The 22000-nt window shown below is 48.2% G+C and overlaps 2 protein-coding genes across 3 annotated transcripts; one reads left to right on the forward strand and one right to left on the reverse strand.

Moving 5' to 3' along the window:
* Positions 1 to 6307: 6307 nt before the first annotated feature.
* P2RX5 (purinergic receptor P2X 5) lies at positions 6308 to 19989 on the forward strand. Of its 2 annotated transcripts, none has more exons than XM_032200789.1 (12): positions 6308 to 6855; positions 9167 to 9317; positions 10744 to 10863; positions 12137 to 12212; positions 12568 to 12664; positions 13133 to 13213; positions 13948 to 14086; positions 14784 to 14920; positions 15625 to 15718; positions 16257 to 16322; positions 17053 to 17135; positions 17573 to 19989. In XM_032200789.1, the coding sequence occupies exons 1-12, from the start codon at positions 6719 to 6721 to the stop codon at positions 17646 to 17648; spliced, it is 1257 nt and encodes a 418-aa protein (XP_032056680.1). In that variant the 5' UTR covers positions 6308 to 6718; the 3' UTR covers positions 17649 to 19989. The 2 variants fall into 2 exon arrangements, with proteins under 2 accessions (XP_032056680.1, XP_032056682.1); XM_032200791.1 differs by having other exon boundaries at positions 6310 to 6855; positions 10744 to 10815.
* Positions 19990 to 20793: 804 nt separating this feature from the next.
* EMC6 (ER membrane protein complex subunit 6) lies at positions 20794 to 21954 on the reverse strand. Its single transcript, XM_032200792.1, has one exon. It carries the CDS (start codon positions 21665 to 21667, stop codon positions 21329 to 21331), a length of 339 nt encoding a protein of 112 aa, XP_032056683.1. The 5' UTR covers positions 21668 to 21954; the 3' UTR covers positions 20794 to 21328.
* Positions 21955 to 22000: the final 46 nt, after the last annotated feature.

Consider the following 22000-nt stretch of genomic DNA (forward strand, 5'->3'; position numbering starts at 1 on the left):
GTAATTTCCGATGAGTGCCATTCGATCATTTAATTCTTCACAATTGCTGTAGTAGATGCCAAACACATTTGCAGTAATTGGATGGCACTTAAGGGATTAGTGAAGACGGCCAAGATTTTTCAGTCATCCAAGCCACAGCTGGGTTTTTGTGCTGTTTCCATGGAAGTCTTGCTGTGTCTGCTTCTAAATTTATTTGTGATTTGCGTTTTGAATAAAATCCCCTGTGCAAAAGCCTTGTCAACATTGTGGCCCTGCTGCATAGGCCTGACTTCGGTGCACTCTGACAGTGGCACAGTTATGCCATCTCCGTAGATTTGCAAGTGACTCTTTTGGAGTCATTAATTGCCAGCCTCACGCATTAGCAGGATGTTTGGGGTCCAGGTGTGACAGGTGGAGAAGCTGCTGCAGACAACTGGGAGGCCTCTGAGCTGGGAGGGTCATTAATGCACGACCTTTGTACATCACACACATATGGAAGAGTGCTGATCACCCATCCCCATCACACCAGCTGTCTTAGCTTTGGTCCTGGCTCTAAATCATTCCAGGTTTGAACATTATCGTCTAGTAGGTCAGCTCAGCCTGACAGATTTTGGCTATTTTTTGCTGTGATATATAGCCAAGGAGTAGGAGGTGTGACAGTGGGTCTTGGCTGACAAAAATTGCTGCATCTGAGGTAGCTTTTTATTTTTTAACTTGTAGGGGAGGATGGATACATTTCGTAATGCTATTTTAATCAGGAGTGATATCAGCTGCTTATGTCTTTCTCATATGCCAGGAAGATTCACAAACCTTGGGTTATAATTCCTTCCATGTGGTCAGAAGCTGGCAGGTTCTTGTATTGGACTCTGGGAGTGCAGACAGCGTGGTGGTTAGCAGGAGTAAGTAAAATGGAAGTCTGCTGTTCAGGAAAGCTTATCAGAAAAAGGGCATAAGTAGTTCTTCATTAAGCGCTGGGTGCTGACGTAAAAGAGCATCAGATAGGAGCAATGAAGTGTTTTGTTAGGCCTGAGAGCCTGTTGGGGCAGATTTACTTGGAGGTTAATTGGATTACACTCTCAAAAAAGAAATTTCCTGTCTCTTATTATAACAGGATGGATAAGCTGGAATGGAGCTGTGCAGCTGCTAGCGGGTTGCTTCGACACTGCCAGCTTGGCCAGAGCAGCTCCAGTATGTCCGTGCTCCGCTGCTCCCTGTGCTGTGGCTCTGTTGTCTGAGCGTGCGTGGGACACATCAGCTGTGCTAACAGGTAAGGGCTTAGAGCACCATCAGCCTCCAGAGCTAAGGCAAGGTCAGGTGCCGGGCTGGTTGGCTGAGGGTGTTGCTGTTGGAACCTTTTCCTATGTGGGTCAAGTCTAAGTACCGTGAATGTTTTGTTTTCCTACAGCTGGAAAGAATTGCCAGTTGGTAATTCCAGAAAGGGAAGGACAGAGGCCTCAGTCTCAGCTTTCTGGGTGTTTACATGATGAAATTCTCCGCTGGCCAAAGGGGATGAAGGTTTCTCCCCAGCACTGGCTGCAAGGCAGGCAGCCTCTGCTAACAGCTCTCCAGCCAGGACCTGTTCATACCCTTCCAGGCCAGGGATGATGCACCTTGGCAAAGAAGCAAAAAGGTGGTCAGTCAGGCATGTTTAGGAGTACTCATTTCATTAAAAACATTTGTCTTTCAGGCCTTCGATTTAACATTCTCCTCTTACTCCCTAATGATGCTTTTATGGGCTGACTTTAGAAGCTGAAAATTACAGTATAGCACTGTGTAACACTGCCATTCCAGCTGTCATTGCGTTCAATGTACCACCAATGGTTTATGTGCATTTTTACTGAATTTCTGTTATCTGAGAGTGCTAGCTGTCTCACAGGACAGGGCATGATGGGTTACTTTCATTAGGTATGGTGTGTTTTTCTTTCTCTCTTTGGTCCTATTCCTCAAGCACTTTCACTTCTCGGGCTGGGAGAGAGGAGTGAATGAAAACGACAGCTGATGATAACAAGAATTCCCGTACGCTATGTAGGATTTTCAAGAGCTGGGAGAGCAACCTGGAATGCATTCAGAGGCTGAAAATTCTTCTTCTGGAAGCGATGAGCTGAACAAAAGAGACAATATATTCTAGAACTCTGTCAGGCTTCCATTTTTCAGCTCTACAGACAGGTTTGGATTCTTCTGTAGATAATGACAGAAAGATTCTTCCACACATTACCTTTCTACAAGCCTCTGGCAAATAATATTCTTCCTAAGGTGAGGGGAGGAGGAAAAAAAAAAAAAAAAAAAAGATCTGTATGTTTTTCTAGTAACTCCTGAAAGATTTCATTTTCCATTGTGGCTGGGTGTGCACAAGTGCCAGTTACAAGGACATATATTGAGGCTGAGGCTGATTTCTGTCAATTTTTCACTGGCAAGTAGTAACCTATTTCTTATTTACACTGCAAAGTCACAGCAAGTATTAAAAAGGAAGTTGAATGGAACATTTTTCACTGCAGGTTGCACGTTTCTTTATTCTCAAACTCATTTTCAGAATGCAGGCTGATGTTGCTGATTTCCTGTGCTTCAGTGTGCATATGCTGTGGTTTAGAAGCAGTTTCCTCTTTCAACCTGTTGAACTCTTGCCCTTGTTTTCCTTAGATGTTGACCTAAAGGTATGATTACTGTGAGAAAGAAAAACAAAATGTTAACAGAGAGCTGACTTCTCCCTTTTCCACTGTTCATTTCCTTGCCAAAATAGTTTATCTCTTATTTACGTCCTCTGCTCCTTGCCTCCTTTCTATTTCAGTAGCTGCTCTGGCGCCTCTCTGGATGATGCATCTGCATTGCTCAGGCATTTGCTGCAGGAGCATATTCAGTGCTTCAGAAATGTCTGAGTGTTTTGTGACTCAGCTGTCATTCAGTTGGGAGCTGATGCTTTCTGTTGCACTTGATAGCCCAGTAAAGGGTGGACTGGGGATTGCAGACAGCAGTAATGCCTAGAGGATGATCACTTGGAACTGAAAGAGAACAAGACAAGTGCCTAAAATGGGTACCTACAACAGCCACTTGAGGTCTGTACTGGTCAGGGTTATCTGCTATTGCTTGGAAAATGTGTGGTCCCTTTTGGGCGTCACTTAAAGGTAGCACTAGACCATGTTACTGGGTGGAATGTGAAATGTTTCTAACCTACAATGCCATAAAGAGACAGATGTGACCTTGGTACGTTTTGAATGTCACTATGTCAGGGCAGGGGTCTAAAGTTTAATTTCCACAGTCCCTTTACATGGCCTTTACGGGCTCATGACTGGACTGAAATCAGCTGTGGGTTGGATTAACACCAAAGAGCTACCAGCAGATGGAGAGGAATGTAGATGAGTAGCAGTCTGGGCAGACAAGAGATGTATCTTATACCTACATGTGAATAATGAGAATAATTAGTGACAGCAGTACAAGGAGTTACATGCAGGTGTGTGTCAGGAATAAAAAGAGAGAGAACGGGAGAGTTTCAGCAGTGGAGGATAAATCCTCCCTGTGAGAATCTCCAGACTGAGTAAATAGCCCTCATGGGAAAGGAGAAAAACTGTTTGTTTTTCCATGGGAAATGGAAGTCCAAGAGAGTCCAAGATGTTGGACTCAAGAAGGGAGATATCTTGCAGAAGAGATCCAGCCTGAGTCCCTTGAGAAGGACACAGAGAAACTACTTTTCTTTGTCTGTAACTGATGTTTAGATTTTAAGTTATTTACTCCCTGCTTCATGAAACTGCTTGTTTGAACAGCCCGTGGATACTTTGAGAAACACGCCAGTCATCTTGCTTTCCAAGCAACAAAAAAATAAGGTCGTGAGAAGTACAAGGTGATGAAATCAATAACTGCAAGAGCATGCCAGCAGCACTGTTGTCAGCAGAAATCTTTTCCTGTGTCAAGTAACGTTCAGAATATTCTCTGGTGCATCTGATAAAAATCGAAACTTCTTGTTCAAAAAGAGCAGTTGCAACTCTGCTTCTACTTGATAGCTCTAAAAAAAAAAAAAAAGAAAAAAAGTCATTTTTTCATGCTCTTTTTCATTAGTGATCAAGTGTGGTTGACATCTTCAGGTTACGTCTGTAACAGGAACACTTCTCTCTCTAAGCAGCATTTTTTCTAACCTGTGTAAATCCATTCTCAGATTAATTAACCTGGAAAGTAATTGCAAAAACTCATAGCAGACCTATGTCTGTGCCACTGAGTTAAACCAGGCCAGGAGGCAACACACTATTTAACTCTTAGCATGGTTCCTGGTCTGACTGTAGCCTGTGCAGTCACCCAGACAGATAAGGATGTGCCTCCAGGGAAGATGAGGATGGAGAGAGGGGTCTCTAGACAGCACCAAGGGCTGACTTGTCTTCACTGATCTGATACTTTCTTTGTTCGTGACTTTGAATACTCTTAGTGCAACAGGAGCAGTGCTGGAAGCAGTCATGAGCCAATGGCACATAGCCCTGAGACACAGGGTGTGCTGCTGGGTGGCTTGTGCTTGTGGACTTGTCTGATTTAGGAGCAGGTGAGCAGAAGGTCAGGTGGTGGCTCCTTCAGCCTGCATTTCTTCCGTACTTGTTTCTGGCCCCAGTGACTGCTGTGGCCTCCTTCCTCCCTGCAGAAGTGTGTGTTCTTGGAGATTTTTATTTCCTTGGGTTATTAGATGTTGGAAGAGTTTTTGTTTGTGCTTCAGGCTTTCACAGAGAGGATCTCTGAAACTGCCAGTAGTGACAGTCTGGCTGCAGGTAAAGAGGAGTAGATACAGTCATCAACTACCATTTGAGGAAGTGGGAAACCATGAACTCTTTAGTGAGAAAGAGGGCTCCAGGAGGAGCTTGGGAAGCAAAAAACATGTTTTGTGAGATTGGCGGTGCGAGGCAGAAAGATACTGCCTATGTGGAGGGAGCAGATAGGGAAAGGAGGGGTCCTGGTGAGCAGGAGGTGAGCAAGAGCAGCCTCTTGCCTCTGCTGAGGCTGAAGGGTGGCTGCAAAGTTTGGGAGGGGGGTTTGGGCTAACCCCGAGCCAGGGGCAGAGTTCAGAGGGTGCCCGTGGGTGTCCCTCGGCAGCCTGCGTGTCGCCCAGGAGACTCCTCGGGGAAGAGCCGGGTGCTGAAATGATCTCGTGCCGTGGGGCTGGCAATAGAGGAGAGCAGCAGCCTCTGGGTTAAAAAGAGCTCACAGGCAGATTTCTGTTCTAGTTTTTCACTTGCTGGAGAAAGGTTTCTTTCACTTTGTGGTAGGAAACTCTAGGGATGGCTGTAGGATGAGGGACAAAATGAGGTATTTTGAGGATATTCATTATTAAACTGTTCGTGATTCTCTTGTGATTTGGAGCAATCTTGGCACACATTCACTAAACGTCTGATCCATCTGTTTAAGTTTGATACAGAATGTAAGGAGAATGAAAGGGAAAATTTCTACAATTCCATAAAGCCTGGGATCTTGAGAAATGCTTCTCCCTAGGAAAAGAGTTGCTCAGGGAGGATGTGTGTGTGCTGGAGTAGCTCACCTCGCTGCACTGTCTGCAGCCTCGATAACGTGGCAGTTGTGCACATCCAGCGGGTGGCTGTGACCCCCTCTCCTGACCTCTGTCCAGGTGCGTATCACAGGTGCCTGCTGTGAAATCTCAAGAGCCTTTCTGGTCCTGACCGAGCCCCCTGAGCTAATTGAGTGCTCAGGTGTGAGCTAATTAGGTGCTCGTGCGTGAATGCAGTAAGCCCTGCAGTTTACACCTGATACACACCTCATCTCTCTGACAAACACTCTGTAATGGATGCAGCCTCCTGGAGCAACCCCTGGGAGACATCTCCCATCAGTGCACGTGTGTGGGATCCCCATGGAGTGGGCACACTCCAGTTCAGGTCCCAGCTTGCTGCTGGAGCTTCTCTTGGTGAGGAAGGTCAGCTCTTTTAGCTCAGATGCTGGAAGATGCTGGCTAACTTCATTTTCCTCCTCAAAGCTCATTCTGTATCCTCCCTCCTTGGTTAAATAATAGTCATTTCATGTCCTTGACTAGGAATCATCTCTTGTAGTACTGGCTAGTAAACAACTCTCATCTCAGTGAGGACAAAATCCATTCCTCTCCCTTTGGTATTGCATCAGATGGTATGTTTTGTACCTAAATGCACTTAGCTCAGCACTCACTGTGCATTTGGACGAGACTCGATGGTGATTGATCCCTTAATTACATGCAGAATTTATTAGTTTCTTAAATTGTTTTGTTTGTTTGTTTGTTTGTTTTGTGGGATGATGCAGTAGCCAGGCAAGTATTTTGAGTGGCTGTTAGGGACCCAAGCTCTCATTGCTCATGCAAATGCTTAAGAAATTAAAAACTTAACCAGGTGTTTTGCCACCATGTGAAGGATGCAGGCAGGCTTTAATTCTTACCAGGGAGACACTGTGGCTCTGTCACCTTGAATGCCTTAACGTGGCTTCATGCTATAATGTGTCATTATAAACACCTGCCGACTGGGGGGAGAAAATGAAATGCAGGAGCAACACCGAGGTGGGGGCTTCCCCAGAGAATAACTCATCTGGAAAGCAGCCAGGGGAAGTTATCGTGTTAGTGCAGCTGCCAGTTTCAAACCTGAGCGCTGCTGCCAGCGAGCAGCTGACAGGAGGGAGGAGATCAGCCACTCGCTCAGAGGGGTTGGTGTGTCAGGTTGCCATGCAGAGCACGTGTGGGTAACGCAAGCAGCAAACGCTGCTCCCTGCCTCAGCCACCGGTGGGGAGCGAGCTGGGAGGATGGGGCAGGTGGCTTGGAAGGGTTTGTTCCTCTCGCTTTTTGATTATAAAACGGAGAAATACGTCATTGCAAAGAACAAGAAGGTGGGGATTCTCTACCGAGTGGTGCAGCTCTCCATCCTGGCTTACCTGGTGGGGTAAGAATCGCTCTGTGTGTGATGTGCTGCTGTGGTTGCCTTTGCTTGCTGTGTAGTGAGGAAGATTGATGTAGGGCGCTCTGCATACAGCGACAGCTCGCTGTGGCAGTGCGGATAGTTAGGTTTATTTATAACACTGCTGCTTTGTAATGTCTAATGAACTCATACCCGATTTTTCACCTGCTAGGGATTGCTAGATTCATCTCTACCTTCCCGATTAGTGCAGTGTTAAAAATAGAGCAAATGGCACTGGGGCTCCGTACTGCATTATTTAAGCCTTTATTTCTGTATTTGGTAGGAAAGCTGCCAAACCTTAATACTTGACTCACTGGAGACAATAGCATTTAGGGCCATGGTTGCTGAGTCTTGGGGCAAACCTGGCTTGTCTGCACAGCTGCATGACGTGCTCAAGTCTAAATGGGAGGGAACCAAGCACAAAGTGGCAAATGTCTTTGTGGGAGTGGGCTGCAGCAGCCAGGATTGTGGAGGATGAGGCAGTGTGAATGTCAGCTGCCTTGCATTTATTTCTGAGCGGGGCATGGAGATGGCTACACCATCGCTCAGAAAAGGCCCAGTTCTGCCAGAGAAGTGACATGTAACAAACACAACCGTACTCCTTGCAGCTTGCAGGCTGTGATGTGGGATTATCCAGCCTTCGTGAAGCCTCTGATGTTGCTTTTTGCATTTCTGGGGCTTTTCAGAATGTGATTCATAAGCCTCACCCTCACTGTCTGTGCTTTTGGGTCCCCTCACTTTTCTTTCACCTCATGTTTTCATCGATTAAATATAGCAGGGTCATTTTGGCATGCTGGGTTTATTTATAGAAAGGTGTACAGTTTCAGAGCTTTACTTAGCAGGACAGAGATGGAGCCTAAGCAGTCTGGTATGTATTAGCTGCTGAAGGAGGAGTGCTGCAGATAAGGTTGCTGAGCACACATCCTCCATTCAGGAGGGACAGAGCAGGAAGCGACTGTGAATGTTCAGAGACTGCCTGGGCCATACAGGCTGTTTTCTTTCACAGGCACATGTTGCCTTCTGCAGACCTTTGGCACTGTCACCGCTGGTGCCTGCGGTGCCTCCTCTGGGGCTGGGGCTTGCAGCTTTGTCCCAGAGGTGTTTTGCGTTAGCCTGCTGCCTGGCTGCTCGGTTGTGTACCTGTACCTGTTTGGAGGCTGGCTCGGGAGCTGTGTTCATCCAGTCCCGCTGGACTGATTGCATGTGGCTGCTGTTCCCCACCAGACTCACTGAGGGACACTCCAGAGTCTCTTGTTAAGCCTTCCTAGGAGAGAAGAAGAGTGTTGTTGGAAAAAGGGTGGTGGATGTTATTACTCAGGCTTGTCAGGCACAGCCTGTGTCAGTGCTGCTCAGCCCCGGAGATGGCTGCTTGTGCTTGCTGGGATGGTGCAGCCCAGGGCTGTGCACTGCAAAGGAGAGCTGTGCCAGCAGCTGCAGCCTGCGTCCCTCCCTCAAAACCTGCCCCAGCACCGTTAGCTTCTTCAGGGGTCTTGGTGATTCATTGTCTTGGTAGGTGATTTTGACAATACTGTGCAGAAGCAGGAGACATTTCATTTAACTCAGAGAAGTGTTCACCCTATAACAGGGAGTTCTTGCTGCTTCCAGTGGGAAGAAGTGAGTGAAGCCCTTCCGCGGGCTGTTCAGAGAGGAAGCAGCTCTTCCAGGTGTGCTTTTGAGAAGCCCAGAACACAGCCCTGGGTGCAGTCACGTTGTTACCATTGCACTGGCTTACAACAGATCCCGTATCCAGCTGCGAACACTCCCTGCAGATCTCAGCAACGTTCAGCTCTCCTGCTTGCATCGCATCTCCCCAGTTGTGGGGAGACATATAGTTGTGGGGAGACCAACACCCAGTTGTTGGTGGACTCATAGCATAACAGCAAGGTGTTAAAATGGGATTGAATCATTCACTTGTGAAACCAACCACATTTTTCACTGCAACTTGCAAAAGCTTTTGTTATTTTTCACCTTGAGGAGCACAGAGCCCTGCTGTCCCCTCTTCCCACCAAGGTCACTGAGTATTGCACAGGATGTGGAGGCAGGAGGCTTGGTTTTACACCCACTAACCAGTTTCTACACCTTTCACTGTGTAGGTGGTCTTGGTCCTTGGCATGCTGTAGATAAGAGCAGCTTGTGACTGCTTCATTCTGAACCTGCAGTAGTAGTTACAGAGGGTTTGGTGTCATTCAAATATTTTGATCTGCTCTTGAACAGTGTTTGGCCTTAGTGTAAACCTCGAGCTAACCTGTTTTCTGATGTTACTCACTAATGCTGCTGCCTGCTGTGTTCTTTGCAGGTGGGTGTTTGTTGTCAAGAAAGGCTATCAGGACACAGACACATCCCTCCAGAGCTCTGTCATCACCAAGGTGAAGGGGGTGGCCTTCACCAACACCTCGGAGCTGGGGGAGAGGCTGTGGGATGTTGCGGACTATGTTATCCCTCCACAGGTTGGCATCACCCTGCTTCTACCGATCAGGGAGAAAAGCATGTTCCAGTGTGGGTGCTGGTGGAAGGGCTGAAGTGATGTGCCCAGGTCTTTCCTGTGAATAATCAGATTGGCCAGAAGAGAGTACTTCTGTGCCTACTCTTAGGTCTTCCCTACAAATATGAGAGCAACCTTGTCTATCTCGCAAAGGACAATACTTGGCAAACACAACCTGTCAGCAGAAGTCCCACGGATTTCAGTGGGACTGCTCAGCCGAACCTCCTTTCTTGGGCTGCAGCAGATGTGCGTGGGGCAGCCCAGAAGAGGTGGGAGATGGGGGGGGGGGGGAAATGTGGTGGAAATTGAGTGATACTTGACATGAATCCGGCTAAACCTGCCTCGCTTCATTGGCTTGGACAGTGAGTTGTATAGCTGCTGCTTAAGGAGAAGAGACCAGCAGATGGGGCCTGCTATCGTGTTGGAAACTGCTGAACTGTGCTTGCTAGAGGCTGCTTGTTTGTGTGCTTCCCCTGCTAGCATCTGCCACGTGTGCATGAAAGGGCATGAGGGAAAATCGTGATTCTGTGCTGACGGGGCAGAAAGCTGTAAATTGAACAATTTACGTGTCTGTACGCAAGAATAAGGCTTCACCTTCTTTCTGCTGCATCCCTTGTTTGCTCAGATCTGTAGATTTGTGCTCTGCATCTCCACCAGTTTTAGCATGCAGCCTTCCTGCCAGCTGTTGATTTCCAACCGACATGTGCTGTGCAGCTGGAAGGCCAGGCAGCAGGCTTGCAGTGCCTCTTGTGCAAGCTGTATGGGAGCCGTGGGACCCTTAGCAGGTAGCTGGTTGTGCATACCCAGAAATTAAATGCTGGCGTTGACCGGTATTTTAACTTGCCAGATGTTTCTTCTGTGACACAAGCACTGGTCTTTTTACTGGGAGTCCTTGTAGTGGGGCACACGGAGTAACTATAGCCAGCTCTGCCTCTGGGCTGGTGTGCCCAAATAACGCAGATATCTGGGCTACAGCACCAGGAACTCAAATGTGGCTGGGCAGCAAGGCTACAATATGGAATCCAGCACAACCATGGCGATGGTAGACCCTGGGCTCCCAGTGAAACATGGGAAATTCCATGGGTTGTGAGTGCTAATGCAACACCGTAACCTGGGACAGCTGCAGCTTGCTGTGTTTTCAGCCCTCACCTGCTTTTTGTAACTGACTGATCACTGCACCTCTCTGTGCCAGAACTTCCCCAGCTGTGTGAGTGACTGGCAATATCTAAATTCATCCAAATGACTACTCAGACAGAGCTCTGTTGCATCCCAGCTTGATAAGCACCAGGAGGAGGGAAGTGTTACTGTTCTGCAGAGAATTGCATCTTTCTTGTAAGAGGTTCTCTAAAATAGGTTTTCTGACCCTTCTTGCTTTACTTTGTTTGTTCTAGGGTGAAAACGTCTTCTTTGTCATGACGAATCTGATTGTGACCCCAAACCAGAGGCAAGCCATGTGTCCTGAGGTAGGAAGAATTGAGCCCCCTGGCCCCCCGACCCCTACAAAACTGGGGGTAAGAACTGGCAGAGGACACTCGGGGAGCAGCGAATACGGGAAGGATAAAAGGCGAATGCTTTTTCTCTGTAGTATTACATCTCAGTTGGGAAAGTTGGACTGGTTACTGCAAACCTGGGAGGCTCAATCCTCTTAATTTCCAGAGGCACTGGTCATGTAGAGTCTCGCTTGACTTTAGTTGAAGGTGTTGGATGTCTGCCCAGCTGGAGATGAGACCAGAATAGGGATTATTTAGGGTCAGAAAAGGCCATGGGAAAACAATTTAGAGGTGACTCAGTCTGTTTACTGGTAAGGAGACTTTCTAAGAGCCCCATCCTACGAAGGGCTGAACATTCAGGCTTTCACTGCTTTCAGGACACTGTGAAGGTGCTTAGCACCTTCCAGAATGTGTCTTATGGGTCAAAAGCACAAGGCTTTAAACCCTGTCGTATTTAAATGACCTCTTTGGAGACATGGTTCATGGCTGGAGCCTGGGGGATGAGGATGCTGGCCATACAAGGAGTGTTGTCGGCATGCAGCAATGATTAATTTTCCTTATCACAAGCACAGGGGTAACCCAGGCCCAAGAGCACAGCTTGTTTGGTAAGGACACGGCTGTCCTCTAGTGGCTGCATTAACCCAGCATGCAGCCAAGAGAAGGGCAATTTTTGGATGCCCAGAACTTGTTGCTTAAATCAAAGATACCGTTACCTCCTAAGGTGAAGTACTCCGGTCTCCTGCTTATTTTTGGTGACTGGTAGGAAGTGATGCCTGGGTTTTTCCACTGCTTGTCCCTCTCCAGATTGAGCAGAGGCCAAAAGCAGGAAGTCTTAGCTAAAGTGTAGTGTTGCTGGCGCTGTGCTACTGCCAAGATATTTGCACCCAGCCTGCAGTTACTGCTTCAGCTGCGCATTTTTGCTGTTCACCATCTTGTAGATGATTCACCCTACAACAGCGTTACTTAATTACCCCTCTGAGTCAGTCTCAGGAGCATCACTGAACTGAATTAGCCTGGAGAGTGAGACTGGGATTTCCTGGAGTTTGTAGATTTATGCCCTCAGTGCTGGGCAGAACATTCCCATGCTTTGCTCACTGACCAAGCACCTGCTCCCAGCCAGGTTATGCATGAGCAGTGCGAGGTCTGATGCAGCCCTTCTGTGTGGCTGCCCGCCCTCTCCTCTCCTGCCTGCTCAGGTGCCTCCTCAGCTTGTTTGCGCAGTGAAATGTGCGCAGCTCTGCTGCTGCCTTGTGTCCTGTCACAGGTCTCACTTCTGTCCTCTTCCACTTTGCAGAGTGTCAGCATTCCTGATGCCCTGTGTTACAAGGATGGGGACTGCCCGGCTGGGCAAGCAGTGGTGGCTGGCAACGGTAAGGAAGGGGGACCTCCTTCTGAACTGTTTCTGGTAGAGGCAGGTTTCTTCAGAGACATCGGCCTGGTTTACAACCCCACAGATCTCTGATTTCAGAGAGCAGCTATAACTATTTTCTTCGCTATCTTTCATTATGATTTTTGCCTTGTTTACAGCTCTGTGATGGCTAGACCAAAAGAACCCCAAGCTGCTCAGAGAAGCAACAAGAGAGTGGTTGTTTCAGCCGAGGGGCCCTTTCACAGCAGGGAGGAGGGCTTAGGGTGGTGGTGAAAAGCATGATTTTCATTTACCCTGTAGGCAAGGCGAGGCAGCGGCTGCTCTGTGTGACCATTTCTGTGCTGTCTGTGCTGCAGGAGTTAAGACTGGCCGTTGTTTGAAAGAAAGGGACAGCATCAGAGGGACTTGCGAGATATTGGCCTGGTGCCCAGTGGAGAAAAGATCCAAGCCCAAGTATGTGGCTGTCCTATGCTGTTTCCAAGCTCAAGTTGCTTGGCTTGTGTGTCATTCAGGGCAGTGTCTGGGTTCTCTCTGCTTGGATGTCTGCTTGAATGTCAGCTGTTCCAGTGCAGGAGGGAGCTCTGCTCGGCCCTCAGCAGGACTGGTCCTCTGCTCCCCTTGCTTTGCTCACTGGCTATCCCGGGGCTGTGTCCAGCTCTGTGCTCCCTCTCAGCCTGCATGCTCCTCACTAACAGCTTGGTGGCAGTGTGGGGTGAGTGGCGTGTCTGCCAGGGAAAGGGCAGAGCTGGGATCTGGTTGTGGAAGTGCAGAATCTGGCTGCTGAAGCTCTAAGCTCTGAGCAGAGGATGCACCCTGCAGAAGCTCCACAGGATGGTACCTAGTTGTTTCTTAAAAGGCAATTCCAGTTAAACATGTGCACAGAGTACAAACGTAAATGTGGAACAAACCTTTCTCTTCCAGGAAACCACTTCTTGCCAGCGCAGAAAACTTCACTGTTTACATCAAGAACTCGATACGGTTCCCCAAGTTTAAGTTCTCCAAGTAAGTGCAGGTGCTCGGAGGTCCCTGTATCCTCTCCATCACAGAGCCAGTAATCCTGATTTGCTCCATTGTCCTTCTCCTGCCTGAGGGATAGGATGAGAAAGTTAATGCCTCTTCTGAGGCACAGACTGTGTGAGAGTAAGTTGATAAGGTTATCCATCACCAAACGTGGTCTGTGGTGGCTCCTACAGCATGGGATGCAGCTGGGGAATGCTCCTAAGGCAACGGAGCTGTCCCTCAGACAGTGCATAGTCAGGTTTCTGAGCTGCTTCTGCTCCCAGATATTCCTCCTCTTCCATAAAAATGAATCTGTTTGCGTTTGCTGCTGCAGCTCTTGCTACAATAAGACGGAAAGAGGGTGTAGAAGGAAGTGTGGTTTTGCTGTTCTGCTGGGCTCAGCTAGACATTTCTAGTACCCTTATTTATTAACTTGAGAAGAGCAAATGGTCCTGGAGCCCTCTATCAGCCTGCTCCATGCAAGGCCTTCTTTGAACCCAGATTCAGCTGACCTAGTCCCCAGCTAGCCTTTTTGTATGAGCTGACTGCTTTCCCTAGGCCAGCAGTAGAGAAGCTCGCAGGGTGACAAAAAAAAAAGAATAGCTGGTGGCAAGGTGCCATTTCTATTCTGCTTGTGGGATGCTGAAGAAACCTTTTGTCTCTGCAGTCTTGGGGGTGTAGGCTGTGTAGGCAAGCAAAGAGGGACACAAGATGGCTTCCCCTCTTCCCACATGCAGGATGAATGTGCTGGCAACCGACAACGAGTCCTACCTGAAAAGCTGCCGCTACAGCACGGAGCATCCCTACTGCCCCATCTTCCTCCTGGGGAACATCGTCAGATGGGCCGGGAGCGACTTCCATGAAATGGCTTTGGAGGTAGGAGTGTGTTTTTCCAGCTCGCTGTACTGCTCGCTGGGTGGCTGTGAGGCCCAGGGATCTGCCTCCCAACCAGGCTTGCAAGAAATAATGCTGGAAGAGATGTTTGGGTCAGGTTTCTGTTATTTAGGGCTGCTTAGAAAATGCTGCTCAAGATTACTAAACCACTGGCTTAGACCCAGAACCCTGGGATGTCAGTGGTGCTCCCCCTGCTCTGGAAACACCCCATAAGGTTGCCTTTGTGGGGAGAGCCAGGTGAACAGGCCCATTTCTGCAGGGATGCCTGGGGTTGCAACGCCAACCAGGCGGCAACCTGGTTGTAGCACAGGACAGGGAGATGGAGTCAGTCTGAGGCATCCTGGGGAGCACGGGGTGAGGAGTGCAGGCTTTGTGCTGGCTTTTGCACTTGTGAACTTTATCCCCGCATTAAAGAGCGTCTTCTCCACTGAAGTATGTTATAGGCACTTAATGAAATCGGGATGGGAAGCCACCTCCTGGGATCCCAGCACAAGCAAAACTAGGGTTGTGTGAAGAGTAATGTGATTATTATCGTAAGCTTAGTCTGTCCACAGTCGTGTGTCCAGAAATGCATCTGTTCTTGTCCCCAGGGAAAACTTGCCCTAGGATCTGACAAAGTTGAAGACAGACTGGTTGAACTAAGCTTAAAAAACTCACACTGTCTCTCTTTTTCGTTAAGGGTGGTGTGATAGGAATTCAGATTGAATGGAACTGTGATCTTGATAAAGCCCCTTCTGAATGTAATCCTCACTATTCTTTTAGCCGGCTGGATAACAAGTTTGCAGAAAAGTCTGTCTCTTCAGGGTACAACTTCAGGTGAGTAAAGAGGAGAATGTGATGCAGTACCCGCAGTCAGGCTGAGCTGGTCTGACTCACTGGTGCTGGAGGTTGGCAGCAAGGTAGTACCAGACTGGACTGTGCCAGGCACTGCCCCAGCCAGGCACACTGCTTCAGGGGAGGGAAGGAAGGAGGGAGGGAGTCATGCCCATGGCAAGCTCCTCACTTTCCAGGCACTTGCCCAAGCAATTATCCTCCGTGTGCTGCCTGCACCAGATTCCTGATGCATGCGCTGTAATTTCCAGCTTGAAAACCAAGATCATTTATGACCTCTGCCAGTCCCTTCATAACCGGTACTACCCACTGCTCCTCTGCCTGATTCCCAGTCAATTAACTGCCGGCAAGACCCATAGGTTCAGGCCATGATATCCCTGTTGCAGTATGTTTCTTTTCCATATTCCACATGGCAATGGGAAAGGAACGTCCAGAGAAGCTGCAACTCTGCTATAACCACGTGTAGATGCTTCCCAGTCTGAGTGGCTTTCTGATACCATCAGCTAAGAAACACCCTGAGAAGTGCCTGACTTGATTGCCACTGGGAGACTTGGTGTGGGAACCAGGCTTGAAAGATAAAGCTGGTTTTGATAGAGGAATAGATCCGTTTGAACAGATGGGTGAACTCGGATGGGTTCTTGTGTGTGGGGACAGATGATGGAGTTAAAATCGGCATTGTTCCGTTCCAGGTTTGCCAAATATTACCGGGATGCTGACGGGGTTGACTACCGGACACTCTTTAAAGCATATGGAATCCGTTTTGATGTGATGGTGAATGGCAAGGTGAGGTTCCAGGCCAGAGTATTTCTTAGCGTGGAGTGGGAGAAGGGGGGAGACGCTTCTCAGTGAAAGGGCAGCTTTGGGATGAGAACAGCTTCTCTGGCTTGTTGTAGGAAAGAGCTCTTGCCATTTATCTATGTGGAGCTAACTCTGCATAAGACAGGAGATGACCTGGAGTGCGGACAAGGTAAAGGTCAGCTGTCTGCATCTCTTACACCTAAAAACAGTCTCATGTAAAGTCCAGCAGATGCAAATTTTCCCCGGAGACTTGATTTCCACATGCATGTGCTGGAGAAAGAGACGCCTAATCCAGAGATGACGCAAGTACAGAAATGCAGCCATGAGCAGTTGGCACTGAGACACAGACAGACCTTTAGCCTCGAAAATTGTTCACTGCGAATTTTTCTGTGGTTGTGCTCGCTGCTTGCTAACAAAACACACCCACAGGCACTAGTAGCTTCCCCTGTGTAATACCACACCCTTAAGTTTGTTTCTTGGATTGTGCTTTCACTGAATATTTCATGACCCGTTTTTCTTTTAGGCAGGGAAATTTAACATCATTCCCACCGTTATCAATATCGGTTCAGGGCTTGCTCTCATGGGGGCGGTAAGTTGGTGTATTTTCTTACAGTAACATATTGGGACCCAGATCTGTCATTTAGCTGTTAGAGGGATAAAATGGGACCATTTGTTTGTATTTTCTCCAGCAGAGGCTTTGCTACTTTGGCTGCTCAGTCAGATGTACGTCTGTGTCCTGTCCTAAAGGCATTTGTATCTTGTAGTCTCCTACAAATTATTCTTCTTTAAGGTTAATTGTAATTTAGATCTGAACATACCCTTCTCTACTTTGAGATAAAACATGGTAGTGTAAAAAACCTGAACTGTGCTGGCTGACTTCAGCTCTGTTACCATGGAAAGGGCAAACACTGTGACAACTGTGATGTACTCAATTACTACACTCTGCTGGTCATAAAATACCCCAGACAGAGTTTTTCTCCATGCCTGCCCTCCAATTCTAATTATGCATTAGCTCTTGAGCTGAGATATTCTAGTGTCTAGTAGCTCACCTGTCAGCTCTGCCTGCATGATGCCTTTTCTGAAAGATCTACGCACCTAGAGACAAAACAAAGGCATCAAAGGGAATTTGGAGCAAGGATGAGTAACTGCAGGCCCAGCACATTACCCAGGAGGAGAGCTTGTTGAATGTTATGCAGCCTGGGGGAGTTTGGGGTGGGGGACAGCAGTGTCCCTGTGGGGAGATGGGTTTGCTCCATGACAAATGTCATTGTTACAGGCCATGATGAATTCTTTTTGTTTGTTTGTTTCTTTTTTTGCAGGGAGCTTTCTTTTGCGACCTGGTGCTGCTGTATCTGATTAAAAAGAGTAACTTTTATCGAGGCAAGAAGTATGAGGAAGTAAAGTAAGGAGGCTTGGCTTTTCTGTTTAAATGTAATGGCTTTATTGTCATGACTAATAGAAATAGGAGGAGATATGGGAATGCAGTAAACTTTAATGGCAAACAAAGGCGAGTTCCAGGAAATTATATTCCTCCAAATGAGTTTAGCCAAGTTACTCCCTCCCTCATTCATCGCTGCAGTTAGCTGGGAAATGAGGGAAGCTGCTGTATCATGGTTGGTCTATAAATGGCCTTGCACTGTCAGTCCATAATGACTGCAGATGGAATTGGGACAGCTCCAAGGGCTCCAGAGCCTCATAAAACTGAGAACTGTAGCTTTAGGTGTGACAGCCTTTCTGGTAAGGTGTGGTAAGGCCTGTCTGGGAACCTCTTCTCTGTGTTGCCTCCTGAAACGGAAATAGCCTGCTTGCCTTTTCTGTCTTCCTTGCTTGTCTCCTCAGGTCCAGTTCCAGGAAATCATTATCTAGCCCTACTCTGAATGGGAATCAGAGCCCTGACCAACTCGGTGGGCTCTAGGCACAGTGATGGGGCCGTCAGCTGGAATCACGTTCCAGGAAAACCACACAGGTGTGAGATGACACTGGGACTGGGAAGTGGAGATACCCAGATGAGATCTACCATCTATTATTGGGATTCCCAGAGGAAAAGAAATCCTTTACAGAACACCCTTCTTTCCCTGAAACATTCTCTGGTATCCTGAGCTTGCAACACCTGTGTCATCACTATGGATTTATAAGACTATTTTATAAGAGGAAAAAGAAGGCACCAAATGAATGTTTTTATATTTATGAATAGATATATCTGTACCTATGTTAATAGCCAGCATTATCCTGTGGCTGTGCTTTGCTTTTAAGCGCTAAAGAGCGGTGATGTGAAACACCAGTGACATTTTGAGGAGGGTTGAGGCCAAGAATCAACCCGTCTCCTGCTCCACTGGTTTGCAGCCACAGCTTCCAACTCCCGCTTTTGTTATTTGCAAGATTAGATATAAAGCAGCAGGACTGCTCATGTCAGGAAGTGCAAGGAAATGCAACATTTCAGCAACCCTCAGAGCCCAGAAGAAAGTGGTTTAGTATCCTACACCACCCAGGCCGAGTGGGCCTGTTTTGGAGCAAGGGGCAGGTGCTTTCACTGCTGTGTGTTGTAACCGCTAGGGCTGGAAGCAGAGCTCCTCCAGGAAAAGCCTTTACAACAGCTGCCACAAGGTGCTCTGCTCCTCTCTCCTGGGAGCGTCAGGAGACTGAGCCTGCCACAGCTCTGGGTGGGGAATCGATTTCAGCCATGGCTGGGTCCCAGCTACCTCATCTGCTACCCAGATTCTCCGTTTGTAGTTAACCAGATAACCAACCAGTATTTTAGAGCACAGGGAAGGCAACATGTGCGGAGGGGTATTTTGAAGCAAGATAGGGACAGGTGTTTTTGTGGTTGATGGGAAGGGTTTTAGCATACTTAAAAAAAAAATGGTGCTGGGAATATGTGCATGGAGATGGTTCTCCCTTCTTTGCTTAGTGCCTGGTTTCATTTGCTAGTGATTGTGCTTTCTGTATTGCTTACTAATTGCTCATGGTGGAGAGAGATCTGGAAGGGGCACTTCATGCTTCTGCCCTGTTTTGTAGTACCCTGAAAGTACTGCCAGTACTGTGGAGATTGAAAAGGGGAGCTGTCAGGTAAAACAGACTTTGCCAGCTTCTTCCAAATACACCAACAGGAAGTAAAAATAGAAGACAGATGTCCACTATTTCAACACTTTGGTATCTTTCAAGAGCCACTGGTGGTTTGTTATTTCGCAAGATAAAGTTAAGTAACGGCAGCCCATTTTGTGAATTTATGCTCAAGTGGGGCTGCAACTACTCTAAGATGAAAATTAATAATAATAGCATTGCTTTCCTTTAAAGTTGGCATTTGTTTGAGCTAGCAGGAACTGACTCACCAGCTCCTGAAGACGGTAGGTGAATGTTCCTGTCCTTGACGTATTGGTCCTTTCACTTCAAGCCTCTGCACCATGGCTTGGCACAAACTGATCAGTGTTCTGTAAATGCCACTGGTCACCATTAGCCAGTTGTTCTGATAAGGGTGTTTCCATCCACTCTTTGACTATCAAGATTTAAAGGGCTCCTGCTGCAGCACCCTTATGTATTGTCAGGACAGGTGTAGAGAGGATTACAGCAGCATAGCAGAAGGCTGCTGTGATCTGTTACACACAGGGAAACAGTGAGCCCCACCTACCTCTGCTTTAACTTCTCTGAAGTGATTACTCCAAGACTGACTCTAAATGAGAACTCACCTGTGTTAGCAGTGGCAAAGTCTGAACTCAGTCATTGGTAGCAAACCCCACCCAGTCTCGTTCACTCCCTCTGCTCCTGCTACGTAAATATTAACTAGTCTAACATGTAGCTATAAATGGAGTTAAACACTGGAGATAAAGTAATTTAGGATGAGCTATGTACCTCTGATGCTACAGTTACAGCCAAAATATCTCTAGGCAAACATGAGTCACCCTGTGTACAACGGACAGGCCCCCCTAGGCAGCCTTTTGAAACTACCACACTAGTGAAACAGCTCAGAATTTTGGCTGTCAGGGCTTCATTCTGTTTAAATAATTGCTAGATGGTGAAACACATGGCGAAGGCCAAGGCATCACTGAGACCAAATAGCTCATCCTAACAGTAAAGCTGACGGTGTTCTACTGAAGTCAGTGCTTCAACTTGACAAAACAGACCAAAGCTATTTCCTGAATTTAAGTCTTTGGGGGGCTTTAGCACCCCAAAATTCACTAGAATGTTTTTCCCTTCTTTATACTGTTCATTTAATGCAATTTGCACAATTGTGATTAATAAAACAACCAGACTTCTCCTTAGGAGCTTGTTTCTTGAGCTTGATTTTTCTTTTTTAATTTGATGTACAGCAATAAACTGTGTCAATTTAGGGCAATGCTCTCTAAGATGCTCTGTAAAACATGGTCTCTAGGTTGCACATACCCGTTTCCCTTTGTCATACGTACTTATGTTAAGCAATTCAAGTAAGAGTCTAGAAAGTATTTCAATGGTGCAGGTGTTTAAAAGATATTCATTAATGCATGAAAAGTGGTGGCTGTTTTCTCATGGTATGAATCTGCCAAAGCATACAACTGAGGGGATTGAAAATGTGACCTCCCCCCAAAAAGATACCCGACTGAAGCAGTGTTTATAGTTTCAGATCCACCTTTTTGTATAACTCCGCATTTCACCAGAACTTGACTTTTCTGTAAAGTATCTTTGAATACAGAATCTAATGTTTTAAAACCTTTGTGTAACAAACCATTAATCTTTTATAATGGTCTGGTAAGGCAGTGATGGCCTCAGTTAACCAGATGAAGCAGCGTGGGGTTGTGGAAGAAAATACACAACAAAACCCAGCGGTTGTGCAAGTGTGATTGCTAGCTGTAGGTGAGAGGCTCCAAGCACTGTTTGCACAAGCAGCTCTAGAGCAAAGACACAGCACCTCTGTAGTGGGTGATCATATTGTCCTTTCTGTCCCTACCAGACGCGGCACCACAGCACACCGCTCAGTTGCAGGAATCCTAATGCTTGAACAAGCCTAAGCTAGCAGGTAATGACACCGTGTGCATTGTGGTGCCTGTATTTCATTGGACACAACGGCATTAACAGCATCACTTAGCGACTTCTGTCCATGCCAGTGAAGAGTCTCCACGACAATGTCATTTATTTATAAGGTGTAAATACAGCAACTGTGGAAGGTAACATTTGCACTAGCAACTCAAATACATTTCTGTATCAAACCTTTACATACAGTTAATTACATGCTGCTGTGAAACATTTCCCTGTGTCAGTGGATTATTTTTAGAGTGCTGTTATAGCTGGGCAGGCAGCAACTAGAGAAGGGGGGTAATTGGTATTTTTATCCAAAACGCTGAGGATACAAGGAACTAAAGTAATCAGAATCTGCAGATGTGACCGCAATTAAGGACAGAAATTGTTCTTCAGCCACCGAATATCCATGGGAGGCATCCGAGCGCTCTCGCACCCCGTTTAATTAGCACAGTACAACCGATTCATTCGTACTTGGACGTAATTTACTGACGGTGTTGACGACACGAGCGATGAACAACGGTTTAGGTGAGCTGGCCGAGGCGCTGGGGGTGACTTTTGGCGACCGGCCTCCCGCTCCGTTGCAGCCCCCCGCGGCTCCCGGCCGCTTCAGTAGACGTGCACCATGCCGTAGAGGAAAGTCCAGAAGAGGACGTAGGTGAAGAGCCCTCCGATGAGCCCCCCGGTGAACAGCGGCCGTCGCGACTTGAAGTACTTGTTCCACCGGCGGCCGGCCTTGAGCACCAGGAGCACGGAGAGCAGGACGGAGGCCAGGAAGTAGAAGACGAAGCCGTGCAGCCCGCTCAGCCCCAGGATCCCGGCGGTGGCGCCCGACAGGGCCGACACCGACGTGCGGCAGTAGTCCAGCACGGCCGCGTTGCCCCTCACGGCCGCCTCGCTGATGAACTGCGGCCCCTCGCGCCTGGCGGCCGCCGCCGGAGCGGCCATGGCTCCGCGCCCGGCTCCGGGACGAGGCTGCGGGGGACGCACGGACACGGCCGCGGGGCTGGGCGCGCCTCAAGGCCGCGCTCCCTCAGGAGCCGCCCTCAGGAGCCCGGCTCCGTCCCCCGGCGCCCTCCCGCTCCGCCCCGTACCTCACGCCCGGCTCCGCGCCGCTCCGCGGGGCCCCGCGCCGGGCCGTGGCCGTGCCCCTGGCGGCTCCGCTCCCTCCCTGCCGGGGGTCAGCGCTCGGAGCACGGCGCCGCGGGGCCCGGAGCCGCCCGCCCGCCCCGCCGGAAGCTGCCAGCGGCCATCTTAGCGCGGGGGCCGCCGGGGCGAAGC

This window comes from Aythya fuligula, chromosome 20 (assembly GCF_009819795.1).
Source record: "Aythya fuligula isolate bAytFul2 chromosome 20, bAytFul2.pri, whole genome shotgun sequence".
Lineage (NCBI taxonomy): Eukaryota > Metazoa > Chordata > Aves > Anseriformes > Anatidae > Aythya > Aythya fuligula.

What these genes read in the sequence shown, in the direction of transcription:
- EMC6 (XM_032200792.1), bottom strand. Translation starts at nt 21,667, where the DNA reads ATGGCCGCTCCGGCGGCGGCCGCCAGGCGCGAGGGGCCGCAGTTCATC.
- P2RX5 (XM_032200789.1), top strand. Translation starts at nt 6,719, where the DNA reads ATGGGGCAGGTGGCTTGGAAGGGTTTGTTCCTCTCGCTTTTTGATTAT. An exon ending in CCCAAGTTTAAGTTCTCCAA is followed by an intron (nt 13,214 to 13,947) that starts GTAAGTGCAGGT and finishes TCCCACATGCAG; the next exon opens with GATGAATGTGCTGGCAACCG. An exon ending in TCTTCAGGGTACAACTTCAG is followed by an intron (nt 14,921 to 15,624) that starts GTGAGTAAAGAG and finishes GTTCCGTTCCAG; the next exon opens with GTTTGCCAAATATTACCGGG.